Here is a 16,446-nt window from a genome sequence, read left to right as displayed (position 1 = left end):
GACGGTATGCACAACATGTTAATTGTTTCGAAGATTTTCCATCTTTGATCCAAATCAGGGACAGATCATTTCAACAGAGCACTCATAACTTAACTTGTATGACCCCATTCCAACAGTAAAACCTTTGTTATTGATCTGACATTTGAGAAAAGTGCTAATGAATCAACGTTAGCATTTAGTCCCCTAACAATCTTTATCCTCCCCTCTCCTCCCAGGCAGTGGGTGTGGAGCTGGGGGACAGGGTGGAGGTGTTCTCCCAGCTAGAGGCAGACTCCCAGGCTCTGGCCCAGTTTATCTCCTCTGGGGAGGCAGCCCGCGTCAAGGCCCGGCTCACCCAGATTGGCAGGTACTGATTTGTGGATGTTTTTACCTACCTTGGTTGAATGCACTGACTGTAAACATCTAAATGCGATGTAAATGGGTATTTATCTGGATAAGAGCATCTGCTAAATTACAGAAATGTTAATGTAATTTTTTTAAACATAAATATTGGTTTCGTAAGCAGCAGCAGCAGTCCATGGCGGTATAGACTGGTGGCTTAGGTGTAATGGTGTGGCGGATGTTTTCCTGGAACATGTTACGTCCCTTGAAACCAATTGAGCAACGTTTGAACGCCACACCTTGTACAATCCATTCCCCAAAGAATATAGGGTGGTTCTGAAGGCAAAGGGTGGTCCGACCTGGTACTACACTGAGTGTACAAAACATTTGTACATTCATAAAATTGAGTTGCACCCCTTTTGCTCTCAGAACATCGTCAATTCGTCGGGGCGTGGACTCTACAAGGTGTCGAAAGCATTCCACAGGAATGCTGGCCCATGTTGACTCCAATGCTTCCCACAGTTGTGTCAAGTTGGCTGGATACCCTTTGGGTGGTGGACTATTCTTGATACACACTGGAAACTGTGAGCATGAAGAAACCCAGCAGTGTTGCAGTTCTTGTCACACTCATACCAGTGCGCCTGACACCTACTACCATACCCCGTTCAAAGGCACTTACATCTTTTGTCTTGCCCACTCACCCTCTGAATGGCACACATACACAATCCATGTCTCAATTGTCTCAAGGCTTCAAAATCCTTCTTTAACCTGTCTCCTCCCCTTCATCTACACTGATTGAAGTGGATTTAACAAGTGACATCAATAAGGGATCGTAGCTTTCACCTGGATTCACCTGGTCAGTCTATGTCATGGAAAGAGCAGATGTTGCTAATGTTTTATACACTCAGTGTAGATGGGTATACCTAATATACTGGTCACTGAGTATATTTTGAGATCTTGTTCTGGAACCTTTTACAAGCATTTCGCTACACCCGCGATAACATCTGCTAAACACGTGTATGTGACCAATAAAATGTTATTTGATTTGATTTGAACCTGTGTGTTTATCTTCTACGTTGTGCTACAAAAAGTTGCTGAGTATTATCTTTTCATCTTCAGGTACTGGGAGGAGCTGAGAGAGAGTGTAGACCAGTTAAATGGACAGCTACAGGAGAGCTCCTCCACACAGCACCGCTTCCACACCAGCCTTGCAGAGGTATGACTGACAAAAATAGTCTTGGTTACTCGAGTAACCTCGGGAGAACGAGACATCACTGCTAGAATTACCACTAGCTACCTATATGTCACCTCTAGAATCAATTAAAATATCCCTTAAAAGGATACTTCGGGATTTACACATCTACTTCCACAGAGTCAGATGAAGTCGTGGATACCATTTTTATGTCTCTGTGTCCAGTATGAAAGAAGTTAGAGCTAGTTTCGTGAGCCAATGTTAACTAGTGTTATCGCAATGACTAGTAGTTTATGGGTATCTGCTGACTCTGGGGAAGTAGATAAAGGGCCTCATTGCCAAAATCCCGAAGTATCCCTTTAAAGGTGTTGGAGCAGATGATGAATGTCAAAGTCAATGATTGTCTGAATTATTTTAATAAAGGCCCAAACAACTCTTGGTGATCTCCATGAGAAACTGGACCATCCTGTCACCTCCTGTACCTCCTCGTCAGAGACCTACAAAGGACTCCAGAACCACATGGTATGTCTTTCATTCACTCTAGTTTCATCATTACGATATACTGACTGTATCTCACTAGCAACTTATTTAAGGGAGGCAGGGTAACCTAGTGGTTAGAGCGTTGGACTAGTAACCGGAAGGTTGCGAGTTCAAACCCCCGAGCTGACAAGGTACAAATCTATCGTTCTGCCCCTGAACAGGCAGTTAACCCACTGTTCCCAGGCCGTCATTGAAAATAAGAATGTGTTCTTAACTGACTTGCCTGGTAAAATTAAAAAATTACCTACTTCATTATCCTAATTTCATGTCAGACATCAGACCACAATTGACTCCCTCTGCTGTTTCTTCTCCCTGGAGATAGACAATTTTAGCTTTAAGGTTGTACATTCAGATCATCTCCCTGGCACACTGCCACCTATGAGGTTCTGCCATTTGACTGACAATATTGTCTCGCTGTCTTTTCCCTAATGTTGTCTTTGTAGCGCTATATATAATATATGGTGTTGTTTTAGTAAAATGTTCTATTTCATAATGTGGGTTTTTCTTTGTATCCCCCAGGATGTGTGCCAGAGCTTGGAGAGGCTGAAGGCAGCCTTCTTGTCCCTGTCTGCTGGGGCACGTAGACTCAGTGACAGGGAGCAGGCTGAGAGGGCCGTGGCAGCTCTACAGACCAGCTATGACCAGAGTCTATGGCAGGCCAAGGACAAACAGAACACACTGGAGAAACTGCTGTCTCTATGGCAAAAGTAGGAAGGCTGGGCTGGAGGGAGACATTTTGGGCAGGTTTTCCAGACACAGATTATGCATAGTCCTCAATTAAAGCATCTAAAGAACCTCCATTGAAAGTGTTTTTTAGTCCAAAACTAGGCTTAGTATGAATCTGGGAAACTGGGCTTTTAGCTCTGAAACACTAGTTTTTGTACATTTATTAATTAAAACTTCTTATGGCTTAGATCCCGTTAACGGGGACGATATGACAACAGCCAATGAAAGGGCAGGGCGCCAAATTCAAACAACAGAAATCTCATAATTAAAATTCCTCAAACATACAAATATTTTACATCATTTTGAAGATATACTTGTTGTTAATCCCACCACAGTGTCCAATTTCAAAAAGGCTTTACGATGAAAGCACACCAAACGATTATGTTAGGTCAGTACCTAGTCACAGGAAAAACACAGCCATTTTCTTCATCAGATGACACTCATAGGACTTCATGTTACACAATACATGTATGTTTTGTTCGATAAAGTTCATATTTATATCCAAAAATCTCAGTTTATATTCGCGCGTTACGTTCACTAATGTTTTGCTTCCAAAACATCCGGTGATTTTGCAGAGAGCCACATCAATTTACAGAAATACTCATCATAAATGTTGATGAAAATACAAATGTTATGCATAGAACTTTAGATAAACTTCTCCTTAATGCAACCGCTGTGTCAGATTTCAAAAAAGCTTTACCGAAAAAGCACAGCGCTCAGACACAAAAACAAGCCGTACAGATACCCGCCATGTTGTGGAGTCAGTAAAAGTCAGAAATAGCTGTCATGTCTTGTTATGTCTGTTCCTGTCCTTTCTCTTCACTCTGTCTCTCTCTGCTGGTCTTTTTAGGTTACCTTCTCTGTCTCTCATTCTTCAGCTGTTCTACATCTCCCCTAACTAGCTCATTCACTCTTTCCCACCTGTTATCTCTTCCCCCTCTGATTAGGTCTCTATTTCTCTCTCTGTTCCTGCTACTTTCAGTGTCTGATTCTTGTTTGTGTTTTTGATGCCAGAAGCAAGCTGTCGTCCCGTTTGCTTCCACCTTGTCCTATCCTGTCGGAGTCCGCCTGGCAGGTGCATCCTGCATTATACTAACGTTCTTTTGTTCCATTGACTACGTTGGAAGAGGATTTATGCCATTCCTGTTTTTCATTAAAGAACTCTGTTTTCTGTTAAAACCGCTTTTGGGTCTTCACTCAAGTACATAACAGAAGAATCAGACCAAGAATGGACCCAGCGGCTCCGGACCCTTTTCACTCCGCCGTCGAGATCCAGGGAGCGATGCTAGGCAGACACGAGGAGGAATTGTCTGCTGCTCGACATGCCGTTGAAACCCTGGCCGTCCAAGTCTCCGACCTCACAAGACAGGTTCACCAACTCCACCTCGATCCACCGCCCACTTCCAGGGTTTCCGAGTCTCCGGAGCCCAGGATCAACAACCCGCCGTGTTACTCTGGGGAGCCCACTGAGTGCCGCTCATTCCTCACTCAGTGTGATGTGGTGTTCTCTCTCCAGCCCAACACTTACTCCAGGAGCGCAGCCCGCATCGCCTACGTCATTTCTCTCCTTACCGGACGGGCGCGTGAGTGGGGCACGGCAATCTGGGAGGCGAGGGCTGAGTGTATTAACCAGTATCAGGACTTTAAGGAGGAGATGATACGGGTTTTTGACCGTTCTGTTTTTGGGGAGGAGGCTTCCAGGGCCCTGTCTTCCCTATGTCAGGGGAATCGATCCATAACGGATTATTCTATTGAGTTTCGCACTCTCGCTGCCTCTAGTGACTGGAACGAGCCGGCTTTGCTCGCTCGTTTTCTGGAGGGTCTCCTCGTCGAGGTTAAGGATGAGATCCTCTCCCGGGAGGTTCCTTCCAGTCTGGACTCCTTAATAGCTCTCGCTATTCGCATAGAGCGACGGTTTGATCTTCGTCGCCGAGCTCGTGGAAAGGAGCTCGCGTTCTCCGTTGCTCCCCTCTTCACATCACTGCCACCTGCCGCATCACTGCCACCCTCCTCCGCCGGCTCGGATGCTGAGCCTATGCAGCTGGGGGGTATCCGCATCTCGGCCAAGGAGAAGGAACGGAGAATCACCAATCGCCTCTGTCTCTACTGCGGCTCCGCTGGTCATTTTGTCACCTCATGTCCAGTAAAAGCCAGAGCTCATCAGTAAGAGGAGGGCTACTGGTGAGCGCAACTACTCAGGCCTCTCCTTCTGGATCACGCACTACCTTTCCGGTCCATCTCCGCTGGCCCGGTTCATCTGCTTCCTGCAGTGCCTTGATAGACTCTGGGGCGGAGGGCTGTTTTATGGACGAGACCTGGGCTCGGGAACATGACATTCCTCTCAGACAGTTAGGGAGCCCACGGCCTTGTTCGCTTTAGATGGTAGTTCTCTCCCCAAGATTCAGCGTGAGACGCTGCCTTTAACCCTCACTGTCTCTGGTAATCATAGCGAAACCATTTCTTTTTTAATTTTTCGTTCACCTTTTACACCTGTTGTTTTGGGTCATCCCTGGCTAGTGCGCCATAACCCTTCTATTAATTGGTCTAGTAATACTATCCTATCCTGGAATGTTTCTTGTCATGTGACCTGTTTAATGTCTGCTATCCCTCCTGTTTCCTCTGTCTCTTCTTCACAGGAGGAGCCTGGCGATTTGACAGGGGTGCCGGAGGAGTATCACGATCTGCGCACGGTGTTCAGTCGTTCCAAGGCCACTTCTCTCCCTCCACACCGGTCGTATGACTGTAGTATTGATCTCCTTCCGGGAACTACTCCCCCGGGGTAGATTATACTCTCTGTCGGCTCCCGAACGTAAGGCTCTCGAGGATTATTTGTCGGTTTCGCTCGACGCCGGTACCATAGTCTCCTCCTCCTCTCCCGCCGGAGTGGGGGTTTTTTTGTTCAGAAGAAGGACGGGTCCCTGCGCCCATGCGTGGATTATCGAGGGCTGAATGACATAACAGTTAAGAATCGTTATCCGCTTCCTCTTATGTCTTCAGCCTTCGAGATCCTGCAGGGAGCCAGGTTTTTCACCAAATTGGACCTTCGTAACGCCTACCATCTCGTGCGCATCAGGGAGGGGGACGAGTGGAAGACGGCGTTTAACACTCCGTTAGGGCACTTTGAATACCGGGTTCTTCCTTTCGGCCTCGTTAACGCTCCAGCTGTCTTTCAGGCACTAGTTAACGACGTCCTGAGAGACATGCTGAACATTTTTGTTTTCGTTTACATGGACGATATCCTGATTTTTTCACCGTCTCTCTCGATTCATGTTCAGCACGTGCGACGCGTCCTCCAGCGCCTTTTGGAGAACTGTCTTTATGTGAAGGCTGAGAAGTGCACTTTTCATGCCGCCTCTGTCCCTTTTCTCGGTTCCGTTATTTCCGCTGAGGGCATTAAGATGGATCCCGCTAAGGTCCAGGCTGTCATTGATTGGCCCGTTCCTAAGTCACGCGTCGAGCTGCAGCGCTTTCTGGGCTTCGCTAATTTCTATCGTCGTTTCATCCGTAATTTCGGTCAGGTGGCAGCTCCCCTCACAGCCCTTACTTCTGTTAAGACGTGCTTTAAGTGGTCCGTTTCCGCCCAGGGAGCTTTTGATCTTCTTAAGAATCGTTTTACATCCGCACCTATTCTTGTTACACCTGACATCTCTAGTCAGTTTGTTGTTGAGGTTGACGCGTCAGAGGTGGGCGTGGGAGCCATTCTTTCTCAGCGCTCTCTCTCTGACGGCAAGGTCCATCCTTGCGCGTTTTCTCTCATCGCTTATCGCCGTCAGAACGTAACTATGATGTTGGTAATCGCGAACTGCTCGCCATCCGCTTAGCCCTAGGCGAATGGCGACAGTGGTTGGAGGGGGCGACCGTTCCTTTTGTCGTTTGGACTGACCATAGGAACCTTGAGTACATCCGTTCAGCCAAACGACTTAATGCGCGTCAGGCTCGTTGGGCTCTGTTTTTCGCTCGTTTCGAGTTTGTTATTTCTTATCGTCCGGGCTCAAAAACACCAAGCCTGATGCTTTATCTCGTCTCTTCAGTTCTTCTGAGGTCTTCACCGACCCCGAGGGGATTCTCCCTGAGGGGCGTGTTGTCGGGTTGACTGTCTGGGGAATTGAGAGGCAGGTAAAGCAAGCACTCGCTCACACTCCGTCGCCGCGAGCTTGTCCTAGGAACCTTCTGTTCGTTCCCGTTCCTACTCGTCCGGCCGTTCTTCAGTGGGCCCACTCTGCCAAGTTAGCCGGCCACCCCGGCGTTCGGGGTACGCTCGCTTCCATTCGCCAGCGTTTCTGGTGGCCCACTCGGGAACGTGACGCGCGTCGATTTGTCGCCGCTTGTTCGGTCTGCGCGCAGACTAAATCTGGGAACTCTCCTCCTGCCGGCCGTCTCAGACCGCTTCCCATTCCCTCTCGACCGTGGTCTCACATCGCTTTAGATTTTATCACCGGACTGCCTTCATCAGCGGGGAAGACAGTTATTCTTACGGTTGTCGATAGATTCTCTAAGGCGGCTCATTTCATTCCTCTCGATAAGCTCCCTTCTGCTAAGGAGACGGCTCAGATCATTATCGAGAATGTTTTCCGAATTCATGGCCTTCCGTCTGACGTCGTTTCCGACAGAGGCCCGCAGTTCACGTCTCAATTTTGGAGGGAGTTTTGCCGTTTGATTGGGGCTTCTGTCAGTCTCTCGTCCGGCTTTCATCCCCAGTCTAACGGTCAAGCCGAACGGGCCAATCAGACTGTTGGTCGCATTTTACGCAGTCTTTCTTTTCGTAACCCTGCGTCTTGGTCAGAACAGCTCCCCTGGGCAGAGTACGCCCACAACTCGCTTCCCTCGTCTGCTACCGGTCTATCCCCTTTTCAGAGTAGCCTCGGGTACCAGCCTCCGCTGTTCTCATCTCAGCTCGCCGAGTCCTGCGTCCCCTCCGCTCAGGCTTTTGTCCAGCGTTGCGAGCGCACCTGGAAGGGGGTCAGGTCGGCACTTTGCCGTAATAGGGCGCAGACTGTGAGGGCCGCTAATAAGCGTAGGACCAAGAGTCCTAGATATTGTTGCGGTCAGAGAGTATGGCTCTCCACTCAGAACCTTCCCCTTAAGACAGCTTCTCGCAAGTTGGCCCCGCGGTTCATTGGTCCGTTCCGTATTTCTCAGGTCATTAATCCTGTCGCAGTGCGACTTCTTCTCCCGCGCTATCTTCGTCGCGTTCACCCGGTCTTCCATGTCTCCTGTGTTAAGCCCGTTCTTCGCGCCCCCGCTCGTCCCTCCCCCCCCATCCTTGTCGAGGGCGCACCCATCTACAGGGTTCGTAAGATTTTGGACATGCGCCCTCGGGGCCGTGGTCATCAGTACCTAGTGGATTGGGAGGGGTACGGTCCTGAGGAGAGGAGTTGGGTTCCCTCTCGGGACGTGCTGGACCGTTCGCTGATCGATGATTTCCTCCGTTGCCGCCAGGTTTCCTCCTCGAGTGCGCCAGGAGGCGCTCGGTGAGTGGGGGGGTACTGTCATGTCTTGTTATGTCTGTTCCTGTCCTTTCTCTTCACTCTGTCTCTCTCTGCTGGTCTTTTTAGGTTACCTTCTCTGTCTCTCATTCTTCAGCTGTTCTACATCTCCCCTAACTAGCTCATTCACTCTTTCCCACCTGTTATCTCTTCCCCTCTGATTAGGTCTCTATTTCTCTCTCTGTTCCTGCTACTTTCAGTGTCTGATTCTTGTTTGTGTTTTTGATGCCAGAAGCAAGCTGTCGTCCCGTTTGCTTCCACCTTGTCCTATCCTGTCGGAGTCCGCCTGGCAGGTGCATCCTGCATTATACTAACGTTCTTTTGTTCCATTGACTACGTTGGAAGAGGATTTTGCCATTCCTGTTTTTCATTAAAGAACTCTGTTTTCTGTTAAAACCGCTTTTGGGTCTTCACTCAAGTACATAACAATAGCGTTATAAATATTCACTTACCTTTGATGATCTTCATCAGAATGCACTCCCAGGAATCCCCGTTCCACAATAAATGTTTGTGTTGTTCGATAAAGTCCATAATTTATGCCCAAATACCTCCTTTTTGTTCACGCCTTGAGTTCACAAATCCAAATTCACAACGCGCAGGCCAGACGAAAAGTCAAAAAATTCCATTACAGTTCGTAGAAACATGTCAAACGATGTATAGAATCAATCTTTAGGATGTTTTAACATAAATCTTCAACAATGTTTCAGTGCTTTCATCTCTAGGAGACAGAATGTGTCTCCTTTCTGAGAGGTATGACTGCTGCGTGGTCCCAAGGTGTTTATACTTGCGTACTAGTGTTTATACAGATGAACGTGGTACCTTCAGGCGTTCGTAAATTGCTCCCAAAGATGAACCAGACTTGTGGAGGTCCACAATGTTTTTTCTGAGGTCTTGGCTGATTTATTTTGATTTTCCCATGATGTCAAGCAAAGAGGCACTGAGTTTGAAGTTAGGCCTTGAAATACATCCACAGGTACACCTTCAATTGACTCAAATTATGTCAATTAGCCAAGCTGTTTAAAGGCACAATCCAATAGTGGATTTAAACTTCTAACCCACTGGAATTGTGATCCAGTGAATTATGTGAAATAATCTGTCTGTAAGCAATTGTTGGAAAAATTACTTGTGTCATGCACAAAGTAGATGTCCTAACCGACTTGCCAAAACTGTAGTTTGTTAAAACCTCTTGGAACTCCCCATCCCGGATCCGGGATCGTGACTAAAGCCTCAGGCTCATTAGCATAACGCAACGTTAACGATTTCTGAAAATCGCAAATAAAATGAAAATAATGCGTCTGCTCTCAAGCTTAGCCTTTTCTTAACAACACTGTCATCTCAGATTTTCAAAATATGCTTTTGAACCATAGAAATTGACTAATTTGTGTAAGAGTATGCAAAGCTAGCATAGCATTTTGAGTAGCATTTAGCACGCAACATTTTCACAAAAACCAGATAACCAAATAAATAAAATAATTTACCTTTGAAGAGCTTCTGATGTTTTCAATGAGGAGACTCTCAGTTACATACCAAATGCGCAGTTTTTCCTGAAAGCGTCTGTGTGTAGGAGAAATCGTTCCGTTTTCTACATCGCATCTGGCTACCGAAACGAACCGAAAATTCAGTCACCTACAACGTCAAACTTTTTCCGAATTAACTACATAATATCGACCGAAACATGGCAAACGTTGTTTGGAATCAATCCTCAAGGTGTTTTTTCACATATCTCTTCATTGATATATCGTTCGTGGAAGCTTGCTTTCCTCTCTGAATCCCATGGAAAAATACTGGCAGCTGACATTTGCGCACCAATTTCGGCGCAGGACACCGGGCGGACACCTGGTAAATGTGGTCTCTTATGGTCAATCTTCCAATGATCTGCCTACAAATACGTCACAATGCTGCAGACACCTTGGGGAAACGACAGAAAGGGTTGACTCACTCCTCTCGCATTCACAGCCATATAAGGAGACAATGGAAAACAGAGCCTCAAAAATCCTGCTCATTTCCTGGATGCCGTCTCATCTTGGTTTTGCCTGAAGCTCACGTTCTAGGGCACGCACAGAAAATATCTTGGTAGTTCTGGACACGTCAGAGTGTTTTCTTTCGAAAGCTATCAATTATATGCATAGTCGAGCATCTTTTTGTGACAAAATATCTTGTTTAAAACGGGAACGTTTTTCATCCAAAAATGAAATAGCGCCCCCATAGCATCAAGAGGTTAACAAGACATTTGTGGAGTGGTTGAAAAATGAGTTTTAATGACTCCAAACTAAGGGTATGTAAACTTCCGACTGACCCTGTTTCGATACAGGTGCATGATAATGGTCCATTCTAAATCAAAACAAATTTCACACATATATTATTTAGTATATGTAATGACAATAATTAATCAAGAATAATCTGATGGTTGACAATATTAGCCTATCACTTATATATTATCACTTGTGAATGATGCCCAGCATAAAAACAATACCTTTTTTTCACTTCTTTTTCTAATCATAGTCATGTAGCCTAGCCCATAGGCCTATATGTTTTAATAAGGTTCTTAAAACTTCTTAAAATTAAGCACATTAATCCGCTTTACAAGGGGTGTAGAGCCCAAGTGGCATACATAAGCAGCGCATGAGTTTCAAGTTTGGGGAGGATAATTTCACCATTAGAAAATGCACCTTTTTAATAAAAACATTACATGCATAATTGCATTTGCTGTCACTTTTGATAATGGTGTTTTCCACAAATGGAACATTTGCGCTTATAGCCTACTACCATGTGTGCATTGCTGTGCTTATAATGTGAAGAAATAGCCTAATAGTTGATCAACATTTGAAGTTAAATGTTCTGATCTGTTGTGTCAGGCTCATTGCGTAAAAAAGTTTTTGTTGATGCTAGTGCTTGTATTAATTTGGGATCTATCGCCGTACCTGGAATATTTATTTCTTGGTCAGAATAGAATAGGTTGACTTTTGTTCTGTGGGAGATAGTAGATTGACATAGGCTGGGGCTTTTGCTGTTCGTTAGGCCTACTCATATTGTTGGCTGAAGAAAAGCAAATGGGGACAGTTCTTCCAATATATTCAATATGCACCTCGTAATTGGATAAGGGCTTGTGCAGTTGCATCCCCAATATGTCTGTCTCCACTTGTAGCCTGTGAGAAAGACCCAATCACATGATGGAGCCTGAAGCACTCAGGGAGAAGCGCACAGCGGCCACTGGCCGCAAAATAAATACATTTCTTTAGGATGCTTTATGGCCACACAAAGGGGATGCCGCCGTGAAATGTTAGGCATTATCAAGTGCTTGTCAAATTGTGAATGAGTGACTGATGTGGTGTGTACAGCCTGCGCAAAAAAAACAAAGCAGAGCTCATGCCTTTCAAACAACTTTTTTCAAATCATCATTAGTCGCATCATGCAGCCTTACAATGTATTAAAAATCAAAACATATAGCCCAACGTTTGTAGAACAACTAAAAATTCTAAATTAAGCATATAGCACTACCTATTTTTTTGTTAACCGATGAACACGCGAACTCCGCTCGCGGATCCAGCATCGGTGGTGGTTCTGGTGCGGGACTTTGCCCCTGCCCAGCCCACGGGTCCGGCCATGGAGCCGGGTAGAACTCCGTGCCTCGACTGGGCACCGGTGCCGAGGGAGGCTCCTGCCATGGAGCGGGACTGGACGCCGTGCCTGGACTGGGCCCCAGCGCAGAAGAAGGCTCCGGCCATGGAGCAGGACTGGACGCCTGGACTGGACATCGGCGCAGAGGAAGGCTCCGGTCTTGGAGCGGGACTGGACGCCGTGCCTGGACTGGACATCGGCACCGAAAAAGAAGGCTCCAGCCATGGAGCTGGACTGGACGCCGTGCCTGGACTGGGCACCGGCGCAGAAGATGGCTCTGGCCATGGAGCAGGACTGGACACCGGACCTGACCTGGACTTCGGTGCAGAGGAAGGCTCCGGCCTTGGAGCTGGACTGGACGCCGTGTCTGGACTGGGCACCGGCGCAGAGGAAGGCTCTAGCCATGGAGCTGGACTGGACACCGTGCTGGATGTTCCCGGACCGTTGACCCTCGCTGTAGGTTCCGGACCATGGACCGTCGCAGGAGATTCCGGACCGTGGACCGTCACAGGAGGTTCCGGACCGTGAACCGTCGCCAGATGCTCTGGACTGGGGGCCATCGCAGGAAGCTATTTGACTGGGGATCATCGCCGGAAGCTCTGGACTGGGGACCGTCACCGGAAGCTCTGGACTGGGGATCGTCGCCAGAAGCTCTGGACTGGGGACCGTCGCCGGAAGCTCTGGAATGTGAACCTTCGCTGGAAGCCTGGTGCATGTCACCAGTCCGGTGCCACCTGTGCCGACTCCACGCACCAGGCTTCCGGCGAGGGTGAGGAGCAGGCACAGGATGCACTGGACTGTGAAGGCGCACTGGAGGCCTAGTGCATGGAGCTGATGACACACACTTCAGGGCGATTGCGAGGAGCAGCCACAGGACGTTACGGACTGGGGAGGCGCACTGGATGCCTAGTGTGTGGAGCTGGCACAGGTGGTACCGGACTGGTGACACACAGGTGGTACCGGACTGGGGAGGTGCACTGGAGGCCTAGTGCGTGGAGCCGGCACAGGTGGTACCGGACTGGGGAGGTGCACTGGAGGCCTAGTGCGTGGAGCTGGCACAGGACGTACTGGGCTGTGGAGGCGTACTGAAGGTCTGGTGCGTAGAGCTAGCAGTAATTGTCCCGGACAGAAGACACACTCCGCATGGCGAGTGCGGGGATCTGGCACAGGACGTACTGGGCTGTGAAGGTGTACTGGAGACTTGGTGCGTAGAGCCGGCACACATGGTACCGGACAGATGATACGCTCCTCAAGGCGAGTGTGGAGAGCTGGCACGGGACGTACTAGACTGTGGAGGCGTACTGGAGACCTGGTGCGTGGAGCCGGCACAGTTTTTTACAAGACTGCTAGCAAGCTCCTCAGGACGAGTACGGAGAGCTGACTCAGGTGGCAGCAAACTAATGAAACGCTCCTTAGGGCGAATGTCGTGCATCATACACCAACACAACAACTCTCTCATTTCTCTCTTCTCCAATTTCTCCATTAACTCACTGACGGTCTCTGACTCTCTCCGTTCACTCTCCTCCAATTTCTCCATCAACTCACTGACGGTCTCTGACTCTCTCCACTCACTCTCCTCCAATTTCTCCATCTTCTCCCAGATTGGGTCTGGTTCACTCCTCGGCTCCGCCGACCACCCCATGTGCCATCCTCCCAAAAATTATTAGGGCTGTTCTTTGGGCTTTCGTTGTGGCTGCAAACCCCGACGTCGTCGCTGTCTTCCCTTCTCTCCTTGCCTTCTGCTTCCAAGGAAGGCTTTCGTGTCCTCCCATTATTTCTTCCCAAGTCCAGGATATCTTCTCCTCCTTGATCTCCTCCCAAGATACCCAGGATACCTTCTCTTCCTGGCATGCTGCTTGGTCCTGATGTGGTGGGATCTTCTGTCACGATCGTCGAAATAACATTCGGACCAAGGCGCAGTGTGATATGGGTTCCACATCTTTTGATTAGTGAAACGCAAAAAACAATAAAGAGCAAACCACACGTGAAGCTATGGAGTGCTCACAGGCAACTACACATACACAAGATCCCACAAAAAAACAGTGGGGAAATGGCTGCCTAAATATGATCCCCAATCAGAGACAACGCTAAACAGCTGTCTCTGATTGGGAACCATACCAGGCCAACATAGAAATAAAACAACCTAGATTACCCACCCTAGTCACACCCCGACCTAATTAAAATAGAGAATAAAAAGGCTCTCTATCGTCAGGGCGTGACAATGAGTGGCTTGTGGAAGCCGGGAGATGCTCAATGTGTTAATTAATGGTCCATTACTGTAAGACCGACAGTTATTTGTTTGACAATCACCGGCTGACAAAACTTAATGGCCGCCATAGCCCTAGGTTGGAATAACACGAGGAAATTGTGAAAATTATGATAATGCACTTTTAGTGTAAGCGCTGTTTGAAGAGACTGCCTGAAATGTCATCCTGTTTTGGTGGGATTGAATTTTGGTACATTTGTTAGACCAATAAGAAAGAGTTCCAAACCTCTCTGCCAATAACAGCTAGTTTTCAGTTTTCCCCTCCCACGTCAGACCAATCCCAGACAGCCCTAGCAAAATCTTGATCTTTGTTAAGAAGCTATTTTTGAACATTTTAATTGAAAACAATCACGGTAGGGCACTTAATTGTTACCCAGAAATGATTTGATATTGAGATAAAAATGTCTGCATTGGATCTTTAAACTTGGATACTTTGTTTCAGGTATGAGAAGGATCGTTCTAGCTTTGTATCCTGCTTGGAGAGATGTGAGTCTACATCCAAACCTGAGAGCCATTGCCTGCCTGCAGATAAAACAAAGCTACAGAGTGAGCTGCAAGACTTGCAGGTACTGTAAATTCATCCATTTTGAATTCTTGTTCCTGGACTGATCCTGCACACGGTTCCATATGTAATTAGGGCCAGTTTCCGAGACAGATTAAGCCTGAAGATTCTCCATTAAAGGTGTTTATTGGTCTAGAACTAGATTTAATCTCTGAATGGGAAATCATTTTGTTGAAAGGCTTGCTGGAGTAGATGCTCAACAAAAGCGTGCCTTCTGTAGGATTTGCAGTATGAGGTGGTGTTGCTGGAGCCCCTCCATACTGGCCTGGTGACCTTGGGAACATCTCTGTACCCCACTGCTACAGTGGAGCGGGCAAGGGAGCTTAGAGAGGACCTGGAGCAGCTGAAGAAGAGATGGAGCTCCCAGAATGAACTCATCCCTCACAGGTCAGTCAGAAGATGGTGTGTTTGTCGCTCGGTTCAGCAATATCACATTGATTCAATCTGGCTGCCTCCAAAATGGCACCCTATTCACTATACTATGTAGTGCACTACTGACTACAGACTGTCATTGTTGGCAGATGGATCCTGTACATCTTCCAAATCAAGTCTGTTTTGTCACATCACATTTCCAACATAATTAGGTCTACTACTATTAGGTCTACTACTACGGCACAGCACACAGTTGATAGATTTGTCTGTTATTTGCATACTGTACAGAATCCAGGAGCTCCAGAGCCACCTGTCCCAGGTGGAGCAGTTTGACCAGGCCCTGCATACGTTTTCTCAGTGGAGTGAGACGCTCCTTTCCAACCTACACTCAGCTTCCCAGGTCAACATCACTGACCTGCAGCCTGCTGTGGCCCAAGTCAAGGTACGAACTACGGTCAACTGGTCAATAATGTTGTCTGTTCTACTGTAAGATATCTGTAATAACAGTGTTATATATGACATCTCCTCGTCCTACTTCTCTGCATCCTATATGGTCTTCTGTAGGAGACTCTGGCTGCACTTCAGAAGCAGAGCGGTTTGAGGGAGAGCCTGGAGCTTCAGACAGAGGGTCTGTGTGCCTCATGTGATCCCCAAGATGCTCAGCTCCTCCAAGGGAGACAGGGGAGCTGCCTACAGCCCTACCTGGAGGCCCAGCAGCTGGCTGAAGTCCGTCTGGACTGCTTGGAGAAGCTAGAGGCCTTGCTGGAGGTAAGATATAGGCTGAATAGGGGGGCATAGGTCCTACAACATGACCAGACAACATGTTAAGGTAAGCTTTGGCTGGCTAGCTTGCCTTAGTCCTGCGTCCTTTCTTGGTCATCATTTCCAAGTACCCAGATGTTGCTGAAACCTGTTTAAGTAAACATTCAATAAGTAGGAATAGGGTTAGGTTTAGGGGTAAGGTTAGGGTCAGGGTTAAGGTAAGAGGTAAGGTTTGGGATAGTCATTCAAAAGTTGTAAATAGAGTGTAATGGGTTAACATGTTGGAGTTAAAAAACACAGCCGGTCTTATGCCTCCCTTCCTACAGACCCACGGTGCAGCTGCAGGGGTACTACGAGGCCTGAGGCAAACGGTGGAGAGCGCAGGGAGCTGGGACCGGGGTCGGGTGGAAGAGCTGCAGCGAGAACTGGAGGCCATCGTCCCAGACATCAGCAGACTGGAGAACCTGGCAGCCAGCTTGGACAGCAGCCTCTGTAAAGGTATTTTTATGATTGATTTAATTTACTATTATTTATTTGATGTATTTGTTCCTCTGAATTGTATTGCTACCCTGCACTTTGTATTGCTACATTGTACGGCGTG

General features: G+C 47.6%; 1 protein-coding gene across 5 annotated transcripts in view; it reads left to right on the top strand.

The window, feature by feature from the left end:
• The window catches only part of LOC135507897 (nesprin-1-like), a 148,473-nt gene that overhangs the window by 35,530 nt on the left and 96,497 nt on the right, over positions 1-16,446 (top strand). For all 5 annotated transcript variants that reach the window (XM_064927660.1, XM_064927659.1, XM_064927658.1 and 2 more), the window contains exons 32-40: positions 216-346; positions 1,441-1,537; positions 1,937-2,035; positions 2,573-2,760; positions 14,592-14,715; positions 14,932-15,098; positions 15,372-15,525; positions 15,648-15,851; positions 16,172-16,343. In XM_064927660.1, the coding sequence (XP_064783732.1) occupies positions 216-346; positions 1,441-1,537; positions 1,937-2,035; positions 2,573-2,760; positions 14,592-14,715; positions 14,932-15,098; positions 15,372-15,525; positions 15,648-15,851; positions 16,172-16,343 (1,336 nt within the window). The remainder of the gene's footprint in view (positions 1-215; positions 347-1,440; positions 1,538-1,936; positions 2,036-2,572; positions 2,761-14,591; positions 14,716-14,931; positions 15,099-15,371; positions 15,526-15,647; positions 15,852-16,171; positions 16,344-16,446) is intronic.

The sequence above is a fragment of the Oncorhynchus masou genome, chromosome 21, assembly GCF_036934945.1.
Source record: "Oncorhynchus masou masou isolate Uvic2021 chromosome 21, UVic_Omas_1.1, whole genome shotgun sequence".
NCBI classification, from domain to species: domain Eukaryota; kingdom Metazoa; phylum Chordata; class Actinopteri; order Salmoniformes; family Salmonidae; genus Oncorhynchus; species Oncorhynchus masou.
The sequence above is the reverse complement of the archived record's forward strand: the minus strand, read 5'-3'. Positions and strand labels throughout refer to the sequence as shown.